Source organism: Salminus brasiliensis, chromosome 24, assembly GCF_030463535.1.
Source record: "Salminus brasiliensis chromosome 24, fSalBra1.hap2, whole genome shotgun sequence".
In the NCBI taxonomy this organism is placed as follows: Eukaryota; Metazoa; Chordata; class Actinopteri; order Characiformes; family Bryconidae; genus Salminus; species Salminus brasiliensis.
In genome coordinates this window covers 19302654-19315064 of record NC_132901.1, presented here as the reverse complement: position 1 = coordinate 19315064, position 12411 = coordinate 19302654, and the positions used below count along the sequence as shown (strand labels likewise).

General features: G+C 40.9%; 1 protein-coding gene across 15 annotated transcripts in view; it reads right to left on the bottom strand.

The window, feature by feature from the left end:
* Positions 1-12411, bottom strand: part of LOC140546486 (neurexin-2-like) — an 819352-nt gene that overhangs the window by 700436 nt on the left and 106505 nt on the right. For all 15 annotated transcript variants that reach the window (XM_072669790.1, XM_072669800.1, XM_072669797.1 and 12 more), the window contains exon 2: positions 4480-5895. In XM_072669790.1, the coding sequence (XP_072525891.1) occupies positions 4480-5191 (712 nt within the window). In that variant the 5' untranslated portion in view covers positions 5192-5895. The remainder of the gene's footprint in view (positions 1-4479; positions 5896-12411) is intronic.

The following is a 12411-nucleotide window of genomic DNA, read 5'->3' as shown; positions in this document are numbered from 1 at the left end:
TAAATAAGCGAGCACACCAGTCAGCTGTAGCTGAGTGCACAACGATCGCCATGGGCAAAGGACGCTGTTTGACTTCTGTTCAAAAGGGCATGAAAATAGGGTACCAGGCAAAGGGTGGTAGCATCCCGAAAACCACTAACTTCATGGGATGTTCTAGCCATTGATGCCCGAAGGAAACAGCAATTCCAGCGAGTGGTACAGAGCAATCAGCGCTCTACTGCGAACCAGTTATCCTCTATAATGAAGACCTTCCATTACTTAATAGAGTCCGCTAGTGTCATCATTAGGTAGGTGGTCATAATAATCTGATATGACTGTGATTTGACTGGTGGAGTTGGTGGTCAAGTTGAAGCTTAGATTACCAAAAAAACCTTCTGAAAGAACTACTCATAGGATTGCTGGAGGAATGGGCTCTATGGACTATGTAACGAAAAAAAACTTTTATATTTAGAATGGAAGTCAGTGTAAAAAGATCTTATTTTAAGTAATATTGGAGCATTTCTATTTGTCCATTCATCGCTAAAAAGTGAAACATGGCAAAAAGATACAAGGCTTTTGTCTGACAACTTGCAAAAAAGAAGTTTGAAACCTGAAGATGAAAACAAGAACTGAAAGTCTCTTAGCTGGCTACAGAAATATACAGTGGGGGGAATCACAGAGAGCTTGAAAATATGAATATCACTACATCCCTAAGGGAGAACTTTCCAGTAACATTGGAAACCTTCTACAACAGACTCCCAAAGGACTCATGCAGAGCTGTTCATACGCAGAAGCGCAACAGAACAATCAAAGAATGTCCGCGGCATAAGCTCAGTACGCTTTAAGCAAAGGTTTCACCAACCTAACATTTTCACATGCAGACTTTCTGCAGTTTAACGTGAGTATTTGGCAATATTTGTCAAAGTTCCGGTATTTGAAAAGTTCTAGTTAAAGAACCTCATGTTTACTTTGATTACTGTTGGTGAGAAATGTTCAGTCAAAATGCTCTGGGCTTCAGATTAATGTGCATTAGCACGTTCTGAGGTTTTATAAGAGTAATGAAGGTGAAAATGTCGTGTTAATTTGAAATCTGTCTACAGCATCCCAGAAGAGTTGAGAGGAATGAAAGTGTTGAAAGTGCATTAATGTGTTTTCAATTATAAAACGTGCCAGAGAGTCGTAACTTTGTGGAGCCTGATTGGGAAGGGTTCATAATGTTGCAGGCTTACAAAGCTGCAACTTTATGAACCCTTCCCAATCAGGCTCCACAAAGTTATGAATCTCTGGCACGTTTTATAATCGAAAACACATCAAGCCCTTTGGACAAGGCATCCAAGCCCTTTGGACAAGCCCTTGTTGGGTCTATATGTGTTTTAGGAATTTTTAAGAAATAGGAACAGGTTATAGGTCAAAATTAGGTGGCGGTAAGACCAACTATGAGGAAATTCTTGATGAATTACAGAAGGCAAAATGCACTTAACTTTAATTTGTAAATGTATTCAACGAATGAATTAATCAGGTGCAACTGATATATCGGGGCATTTGTGTAGTATTCAGGAGAGCGTTATGCATTCGGTAGAGTAGAGTTATGATCGCTGTTACAGCTCTAAAGCAAAGTATAATGTGTGTATAGTGTGTATGATGTGTGTGTATGTATAGTATAAGTTAATGTGTAAATATTCAGTATTTCTTCTTGGTAATTATGTGTTCTGTTTTGGACGATTAAGTTTTTCATTCACCCTTTTTACATTTGTGTAATGTGATGTGACAATAAAAATGTAATTTGATTTGATTTGACATCCAGTAGCCTGACCTAAACACTGCCTTGCTTAAATAAAACCATATTTCTACACAAATTTTCCTGAAAACAAAAAAAGAATCCACAAAAGCCTGTGTTATAAATAAATAAATAAATAAATAAATAAATAAATAATACCAGTTTCCAATGTAATAAAACAGCAGTTAATGAGAAATTTATGAGGACAAGCTGACTAAGAAAACCGTCAGAGAGAACTGCTCATATGCTGTGTATGAAAGGCAAATCAAAACTATTAAGCATGGGGGTTAATTGACCGGCTTGTTTTGCAGCCAAAGCAAGAATAGATTCAATTCAATACCAGCAAATTCTGGAATCAAACATCACACCACTTGCAAAAAAGCTGAAGATGAAAAGAGGCTGGCTTTTACCAGGAAATAATGGTCTGAAATACACCAATGACACAGAAGAACCCTTTGTCTAAAGAACATTCACTTAAAAGCCTATGGACCGCCGGTAGGCCGAAAGTGTTATTACACTTCTACTACCAAACTTCTATTACCAAAGAATAGCCCCACCAGTTTGCACAGAAGTAGTTACTAAATAATAATACTTCATGTGCAAAAAGCCTTTCTGCGTGAAAGGCTTTATGTGCAGGTTCTTGGCCATTTTTTGCACACTCACACATCTCTGTGGAACCTAATATGGTTCTTCTATATGGTATCACTTAAAGAGCCATTGGAAACACCTTTATTTTTAAGAGTGTCTCACTGTCTCTAGTTTTTTCTTGCTTTCTCTACCGTCCGTCTGCCTGCATCTCTCTCCCTCTCTGTAGGTCTCCCTGACTCTCTCCCTTTTTTTTATCTCAAAAGGACAAATATTTCCTGCAGTCACAGTGGTAGTGCATTGGTATTCTGCTCCTGCTTTAGCCAACAGCCAAACGGTATCAGCACTCCACCAGCCCACATTCTGTCCATCTCCATCCACTCACACAAGAGAGAGAGAGTGAACGAGAGGGAGAGTGAGGGAGATGAAAATGAGACAGATTAATGGAGAAACGGAGAAATGAACATGGCTGCGGGAGCGGTACTGCCAGCTATGTTGGCAGCCAGCAGCAATAATGACATTAGTAACAGAACAAGTCTGAAAGGTAAGGGCAAAGCAGTTCATAGAGAGAGAGAGAGAGAGAGAGAGAGAGAGAGAGAGAGAGAGAGTGGGTAAATGGGGATGGGGTGGGGATTGACTGACTGAATAGCAAATACCTACACAAATCAGTGCACTTCATGTTCATGAGCACCGACTTTACAACAGTGCCAGTCATTAAACCGACCGGCGGTAGTATCTTGGATGCAAGATTTAACCATTGTACACAATATGGACAAATTGAATTCAGGTGTTTCATTCAGTCCTATTACCAGAGGTGTATACAATCAAGCACCCAGCCATTCATTCTGCTTTTACACACTTTAGTGAAAGAATGGGTGGCTCTAAAGAGCTCACAGAATTCCAGCATGGTTCTGTAATAGGATACCACCGTTTCTACAAGTCAACTGGTAAAATTTATTTTTTACTGCAGAGCGCTTAAAAAAGTGAGAGTACAAAAGAGAGAACATGGGTGACGGATAGACGGCAAAGGGGAAAGAAAGAGCAAAGAGCAGCAAAAAATGGCTTACTGCACCACAGACAATCGAAGAAGGGCAAGATGGATCGTAAGCAAGTTAAAGAACAAGAGAGCAAAAAGAAGAGAGGTGGGAAGAGAGGAGACGAATTTGAGAAAGATAAAGTAGTAGGGTCACAAACAACAGTCTGAGACAAAGATGAGAGGGAAAGATGGATAGAATGAAGGGCAGATATGTAGCAATAGAACAAAGAGTGTGAGGAGAATCTGAAGGGCGATAACTGGGCAGAGAACAGAAAGACGAAACCCAAAAAAAAGGGAAAGTTAAAGAGCAAGCGAGAAAGAGAAAAAGGCAGAAATGTGCAGTTAGCAGATGTCACAAGAAATTGATGGAGGAAAAGGGAAAGCAAGCTACAGCCAGGGTCAAAGATCTTCATAGGGAAATTGAATTGCATCCTGGGACGGAAGGGAGAAAGCGATTGGGCAGGAATTGAAGGAAATTTGTTTTACGGAGGAGCAAAATAAAAAGTTCAGCCTGGGTTCATCCGTCTAGAAATGTCGCCTGTGCTTTATAGGCCCTCTGAAAGGCCAGACTGTGACACAAAATGCCAAACCCATGCAGAAAAAAAATGCCCAACAAAATGCACAGGCAAACTGGTTCTGACTACTATTAGACAGATAACCTTACTCTGCTAAAGAACCTCCCATTACAAGGAAGACTTCAAGGCTTCACATTGAAGGTGCCATGTCAAAACCCCCATTCCTGTGCCCACACACTAATTTATCTAACATTATGCATATGAGAACAACAAACCCGACTTGCAATGCACATCAAAGAGCTTAGTGATGAAGCCATATGAGTCATAAGTACGAGAGTGCGGACATGTTTAGTAAAAATCTTAGAAAGAACCCCCTAAACCTCATGGCACTCGCAGCACAACCTGAAGACGCTCAGTGCTTTTGAACTGTTAGGTACAGACAAGAATACCCAAAGACTCTCTAACAACATCCACTGGAGCTGTCTGATCGTATCTGCTACAACGTCTGTGTCCAACAAAAACTAGAGGGCCACTCTTCCAGTTATTCACACCAAGCCTTACAACGACTAGAAAAGAAATTCTCTTACCTTCCTTGCAGTATTTCCCTCTGAAACGAGTGTGGGAGCAGTCGCAGTGCACTTCTCCGAACTGGACGATGCAGAATCCTCCATTCAGACACGGGTTCTGTTTGGTACACAGGTACTCCAGGTCGCTCTGAATGCCTTGGCTGTTGAGCAAGGTGGGCGGCATCTCACCCACCTTCAGGTTAGAAATGAGGCCCAAAAAGGGAGGTTCGTATTTCACTGTGCTGGAAGTCAGGGCAGACAGGCGTACATCGGGCGGAATGCCTCCAACAAAGAGGTCGCTGACCACGGCCATTTCCTTGCGCTTGGAGCGGACTTCGGCAACCTTGGTCTCACCGTCCACCATGAGCATAGTCTCGCGAAAGTTGCGGGTGAGGAGGACCATGTGCCAGCGGTCGTCATTGACACGGGTTTCCATCTGGATGGTCGCTGGCTCTGCGCAGTGGATAGCAAAGCGCAGCTGCAGGTGCCCTTCTGCAATTAGCAGTTCCAGGAAGTCGCAGTTTCCTCCATCGTCGAGATACAGCACCAGAGCTTTGCTTATGTTGGTCTTCAGGCTGAAGCTAAGCTCACCAATTGAGCCAGCTTCCCAGCGGGCATAGCGGGCCCACTGACCTATAGTTCCACCAAACTCCAGGGTCCACGCTGAGAGAAAGCAGCCAGCTAAAACTAAGGACCACAAGGGCCACCGTGAAGATATGCTTTCCTTTGTCATCCTACAAGTCCTGATAGAGTCCAGAATAGCTCACAATTGCACTCTACGAGTTAAGTCTTGCACCACACGACAGCTTGCTTTCAGGTTTTTGTAGTGTGTTTATTCAGGTTAACAGCAAGCGTGATGGCTGTCCAAACAGTGGGTGTTCCCTCTCCAAAGCTCGGACTTGTTATTAGAGTCCAGCACAGGACACTCTAAATCTCCAAGAGGCTTATTCCAAACTTTGCAGACTCAGCAGATTCTTCTCCTGTTTTGTTTTTCGCTTGGTCTCTCTTCAATTTCTACTCAATCTCACTTTCCGCTTCTCTCCCGGCTTTTTCCAGACTCTCTTCTTCGTCTCTCCATCAGTGGGTGCTCTCGAGACTCACAAGAGAGGGATGAAAAATGGCCACAATGTTCTAAATCTTTCTCCAACTTTGTTCACAATTAGACTGTTGACTGTCCACTGTATCAGCAAAGTCAAAGCACTCTGTATTCTTCAAGAAAACGATGGGATGAAAGGGGGAGATAAACGAATGTATTCTTTCAAACAGTGAGGCGAGTCACAGTTATCTGGCATCCTGTGGACAGCAGAATGAGTTCATGGTCCTCTGTCACCTTGCCCCACTTTTCCCCTATTCCTTTTCTTTTGGCCCCCCAAAGGAATTGTACCATGAACGATTTACTCCCCTTCTGATACTTGCATTCTCCTGGCCTCGAGGCTCCTGTAAGACAAGAACAAATGAAGACTAATATCAGACATGTACAGCAACCCAACAAATCCATGAACAGGAATTTAAAACTGGCACAAAAAAACAAGCCATGTATTTATCGATATGAAGCCCTGCCTTCAGGAGGTGGTCTGAAAAAACAGCTTTCATATCTCCAACCATTGAATTGACTCATGTTTATAACACAGGATATATATGAAGAGAAATTCAGACAGCCAGACGTTCAGCAGCCAGACGAGGTCTTGCATGCCTATGGGGATGAACAGGTTCAGGAAAGCCAGGATTTCAGTGTAATTCTGTTTTCATAATTCAGACAGGCCCAGACTCTTAATTTGTTACAGGTATGGTAGGCTAGCCTGCAAGGGGCACCAGTAAGTGAAAATCTGCTGTGAAGCATCCAGAGACTTAACACTTGCATAGTGACAAGAAATGAACATTTCCTCCAAACTGCAAAACCAGGTCTAAATTAAGATGCTGAAACTGTTCAGTTGGGTTTCTTATTCTCACTGAGATACCTTATCACTGTTTGTCTTTATGAGTTCTAGCCATAATCTATGATCTAGTATTAGGCAGGCCTATATTACTAAGTCACTGCTTATTCAAAAGACACTTGTCTCTCACTATGTAAAATCTCATTTTAAACAAGGCTGAGACGGAAACTGTGATCACTGCTCTTGACCTGGTGGCCTGCACTAATCCTTCTCATTATTTCTGAAGAGAGATTTAATTTCCTACACGGACAGTTCACAATTAAACCCTCCATCCATTCCTCGGCCAAATCTGTGACTCTCCATCCATCTCCTCCCCCAACCTTACCTGATGACTGGATTGCTAACCAGCCCACTCACTCATTTACTCAGGCATTTGCTAATGCAGTCAGTCAGTCACTTACTCACTCACTCACTCACTCATTATTTCAGTCAATCACTCAATTATCGACATTCAGTAATTAACTTAGTCGTCTTTGTATGCACTAATACCATCTGCTTAGTCACTCATTTATTAATTCATCAATCCAGTAATTCACCACTTCACTCAGTCACTCATTTAAAAGCTGCTGTTGCCAACAGCTGAGAAATGTCAATACATTAGAGATGGCACCGACATACAGATTATGTTATGTAAGTGATTATGAACTCCTGATGTTTAATCTATGAGGTAGGAGTTATGGTGTGTTTCGTGTGTTATTTAGATAACTGAGTGAGTAAGCGATTGATACACTCCTACAGAAACTATCAGGCAATCTCTAGAAGTTACTGTATGATGTTGCGGGTAAGCAAACTAACAACTAAAGATCTACATGGAGGTCAAAACTGCTTCAATCCAGCTGACACTGAATGTACAACAGTCCATAATGCCTGTAATATTAGAATTAACATAGTTGTACTCACATAAACATAAAATATAACCCTTTTTTCAACACTTGGTACAGCTCACTGGGGTCTTCACAAAAAGACTGTGACATGCTTTCGTCAAAATACCTCAAAGAACAAAGATTCAGGTCCCTGTTCCTTTAAATGATAATGAGTCACTACTCAAAACCACAACCTCCACCTTTTCACACTCATCTCCCCAGCTACACACATCAAACTTTACTTCTAAGTTCCCTGTTTGCAGTAGCTAGGTAACATTTACTTTACCTTGAGTTCACATCTTCTATCTCTTTCCTTCTCCCTCTTGCTCTTCCTAGCCCCAACTGCACATTGTGGCCCAATAATTTTGACCCACAGCTGACCTTTGAATGTCTGCCATGGCAAATTGGTGGATGGCGGTACTCAGATGGGTGGAGTTATAATTCTAATGAGATGGCCTGGGATGTCGGAAACCAAGACAAATCTGAATGGTGAGTAAATGAAGTGCAGCCCTAATGTATATATTAACAGTATGTGTGGATGAATACAAGTGCTTCATTCTGTGGCCAGAAACTGACCAAGGGTTTCATGACATCTACCACAAACTGAACAAAAAAAAGCACAGCGGTTTAGCAAGATCAAACTACAAGGAAAGGGTAAATAAAGTATCACAGTCAGTGAGCCAAAAAAAAAGGATTAACACTGCACTCACACGCAATGCTTTAATTTAGTCACTTGCCCTACATTGCACAGTACTCTAGAATCAACTGCTAGGAAAGGGTAAGTTATTACCAATTTCCCAGCCAGATATTTTTTTGCAAATGTTTAAAGAAAAGTGCTGCAGACATCAAAGTTATGCCAACACGACTGACGCATGCAGTCTCTGAGTCACAAATATGAAACAGGATTTCTGAGTGGCAAACACAGTTCACAGGAGAAAAGGTGCCAAATATATTTGTGCCTACTGTGGTAAGCTCACTTCCACAATTTCAAAGGTGACAGATGAGCTCCAAGCAAAAATAAAAGTTTTTGCACACACACACACACATATCATGTTTTTCTTTTTTCCACCAGCTGTTATTTACTTGTCACTTACTTAAAATGACTTATTAATAAATTATTATTGGATGGATTAAAAAAAATAATTTCACTCTTATGTAAAATTAGTTATATATGTCATGCTTCATATATATCTTTATTATTATCATTATTATTATTATTATTATTATTATTATTATTATTATTGTTATTATTATTAGTAGTAGTATTATTATTCTATAATTATTAATAATAATAATAATTTATTATTATTAATATAGTTATTAGTGAGTTTCGCCTCATTTTACTTATTTAATTGTCTTATTTGATTGAATGACTTATTTTTGTTTTAAATGTCATAGTTTTTTGGTTGTTTAAAATTGTTTTTTATTTTATTTTATGTTATTTCAATTCAATTCAATTCAATTTATTGTCACCTTATGCTTTCTTTTTTTATCTCCTAACTGAATTTATATCTACTTTTTTTATTCATTTTTTTCTTTTTAAATATTAATTTGTTATTCTCTTAATCTCTATTAGCTTTATTGTCACCATTTTAATGTTTTGTTAAATTTTACTTTTAGTTCAATCATTGTTTAACTGTAATGCTCAGCTACATTGAAAATGAGGGTCACCCTCAATGTATTTCTGAGAGAAAATAAAAGTTGATTGATATTCAGCACAGATATACAACAAAACCAGCACCACAAACATATGTACTTGTGAGGATGTAAATGATTTCCATATCTGTTCACAAACACGAAGCCTCAACATGTAAACATCAATCACGGGTTACTTGTGTAGAGTCATTTAGAAAAGTGATTCGCTTTTGATATTCACAGGTGACGTGTCCCAGTTACACTGGCAGGTGCTTCGCTTCATGACACGAAACAGAAAATCATCTGTTGAAAAAGAGAGAGCGACATGATGGGGCAATAATCAACCCATCGTACAGGGAGCATCTAGAATAATAAGCCACGAGGCTTTTCATCTCAGAGTTAAACACCAGGGTCTGTCAGGGGTACAGTGTTTTCCCGACGGGTCAGCGATTCTCAAAGTTTGTTGATTATGTCTCCTCACGCGTATGAATCAGTAATGGGTGCTTTGGGAAAAGGCAAAGTTCGTAATCTATGGGTGCCTGGAGGGGTCACAGCCGTACAACAAACTGAGAGCAGAGATGGAGAGGAGTTCATACTGTGTGCAGAATCTCATTTGAGATTGTGTGTATGTGTGCGTGTGTGAGAGGGAGTGTGTGTTTTTAAAGCATTTGAATCCCAAAGGCGTGGAAATCCAGTCTCTGGGCACACACAAGTATTCATGTTTGTGTCATTAGAGAAAGGGAAAGAAGGTGTGTGAGAGCATGGGTGTGCATGTGTGTGGGCTGGAAACACTATAAATGCCAAAGGAAAATAGAGTAAATAGGCATGTGCCAGGCATGGTGTGTGTGTGTGTGTGTGTGTGTGTTTGTGTGTGCACTGAAAGCCATGGTGAGAAGAGCCATAATGATATTTTCAATCTCAAGGACACCAGGCTGCATAACAAGCCATATGTGTCAAACAGCAGCGCCAGAGGGGGGAGAGTGTGTGTGTATGTGTGTGTGTGTGTGTGTGTGTGTGTGTGTGTGTGTGTGTGTGTGTATGTGTGCACGCATGTGTATTGGTGTGGAAAAGTGTTAGGGAAAAAGAAATGCAACGTGGGGAAACTGTACATTTGACTGCGACACAGAATGGAAATACTGTGGCCTGTGTTCACAAAGCTTCTCATAACAGAGAGATCCCATTAGCATGACCTCATTAAAAGACCAACAGACCTGAGATCAACACTCCTACTCGAACAACCTGTATGAGTACAGGCCCTGGTGTTTTATAACTGTCTACTGATTACTGGAGGGGCCTGTCTTATTTAATCCTCAGATATTTAGTGACTGGACTGTTGAGTGGGTTGAGTGAGTGGTGAAGATCACCATGGCCAGATCCAAAGAGCTTTCTGAGGCCCTCAGGAAGAAGGTTGTAGATACAGACAAGTCTGAGAAATTGCTCCTTAAATTATTTACAAGTGAATAAATATATGCAGGGTCATATCAGAATATTATGACCACCTACCTAATATTGTGAATAACCAACCTTGGCTCAAATGACTGTGGACCAGTAACCTTTCCTCACCTAATATGCCACATCTATGTCACAACATCATAATATGTAATGGAAAAATATGTATTAACTTGAATGTATGCTAATATTTGTGTTCGAATTGTGGTCCTATTTGTTGCTCTGGCGTAGTGGGTAACAACACCGCCCGTCCGCTTCACTGGTTGGGCCACACTACACAAAAAAAGCCTTTAAGCAAGATTCCTAAAACTACATTCACCTACCTGTGTAACATGAGTCAAATATGAGTCCCTCTGGACACGACTGCAGTCAAGCGTCATAACTGTAAATGCAAGTCATGAAAAGGACAGCCAGCTGGTGTTTACTAAAAAGGGGAAAAGTTACAAAGGTTTTAAAAGTGACGGGAATGTGTGTGTGTGTGTGTGTGTGAAGTATATAAAGCCGCCAGTTCCTTGTCTGGACAAATGCTGGGTGCCATTGAGATCAGAGGCACTTTTTAGTGAGAGTTTGCCAATACAGACGGCCAGCCGCTGCCTCAACAGGCAGCTTTTGACTTTAGGGGGCACGACATCGATTTGGACATTCTTCACAAGCAGATTTACTGCCCCCACCAATCTCGCTCTCTCTCTCCAGTTACATGGCCGTGGTCCAGTCATGGTCCATCAAAGCAGCAATCGCTACACACACCAGTGACCTGACCTCTCCCCTTGATTTCGGTTGGACCCAGCAACAGCCCCCATGCTAACTTCTTTCCAAAGCAACAATTTCACTGTTGCCTTCGACCCCATTACTTTCTAATCAAAAAGAAAAAAAGAAAACACAGTCCAAAAAACAGCCAGAGAGAGAGAAAAAAAACATAAAAGGTCCAAACAGTCCAGTTCTGCTGTTAAATAAAGTAAAATAAAGAGTCCTTTTGTTTTAGTTCAGTGGTTCGCAAGTAATAACAGTAGCACTGCTGTGTATGATCCACTCCAAACAGCACAACACACACTAACCATCACATCAGTACTGAGAATGACCCACCATATATATAAACAAAGCTCGAAAGTGTAGTTGCCCTCCTTCACATCGCCACTTTTCTGAAGGTGTGCAAGAACTGAAATCATTTCATTACTGTCCAAAAGTCCTGGATAGCATTAACTTGTGTATCCTCCACTACAAGTCGCTTCTCTTGTCTCTTCCAGTATTAGGACAGCCAAGATGGCTTCAACAAATCAGTTTTTGAGTCACAGGAGAGAGGAGGTGGATCAGCAGGGAAAAAGGCCTCTGGACGCAGAAGTACCCCTGAAGTACCCCACTTCAGCTCAGGAAGGGCTTGTTAATTAGCTGATTAGTTGGATCAGGTGTGTTGGGAGCAGGATAAACACTAAAACATGCAGGAGGCAGGACAGGCAGGAGGTCATACAACCTGCATGTAAGTGCAAATGAGTGCACCTTAACCTTTTAATACCCCAAGTTTATAATTCTGTTATTAATCACTAAATTAATGCAGAAGCTACTATGAATTATTTGGTAGCAGTTTAGTATAGGTATAGTATAGGTATAGGTATAGAGGAGTCATCCAGGGTTTTATTTTAGGGTCTATGAAACTGATATGCAAAAATCAGTCAGAAAATAATGCTGTAGTCAGTGGATGTACACCTTCTTTCTAAAGCAGTGATTTACACAACTGCTGCCTTTAAGTCAATAAACCAATAAAACAGAGAAAGGGAGCAAACTTCTTCTAACAGATCCTCCTCTGTGGCCTGGACATGGACCTTAGCTGCATTTCAAAGCCTACGATGCAGCCTAGGTTTTAGAACGCAGCTAAAGTCCGTCCTGCTGGCTATCCAAATACTGGAGAAAACACAAGAAGCATCTTCCAGTGGAGGATACATGAGTGTTTCTGAGAGTTTTAGAGTAAAAATGTGAGAGTTTTAGACTTTTTGAAAACCCAGGGAGGATGGGCGAACTGTGAAGAGGCCAGCAATACTCTTGATTTTGGCCAACATTGTTTTTTGATCACTGAAAAT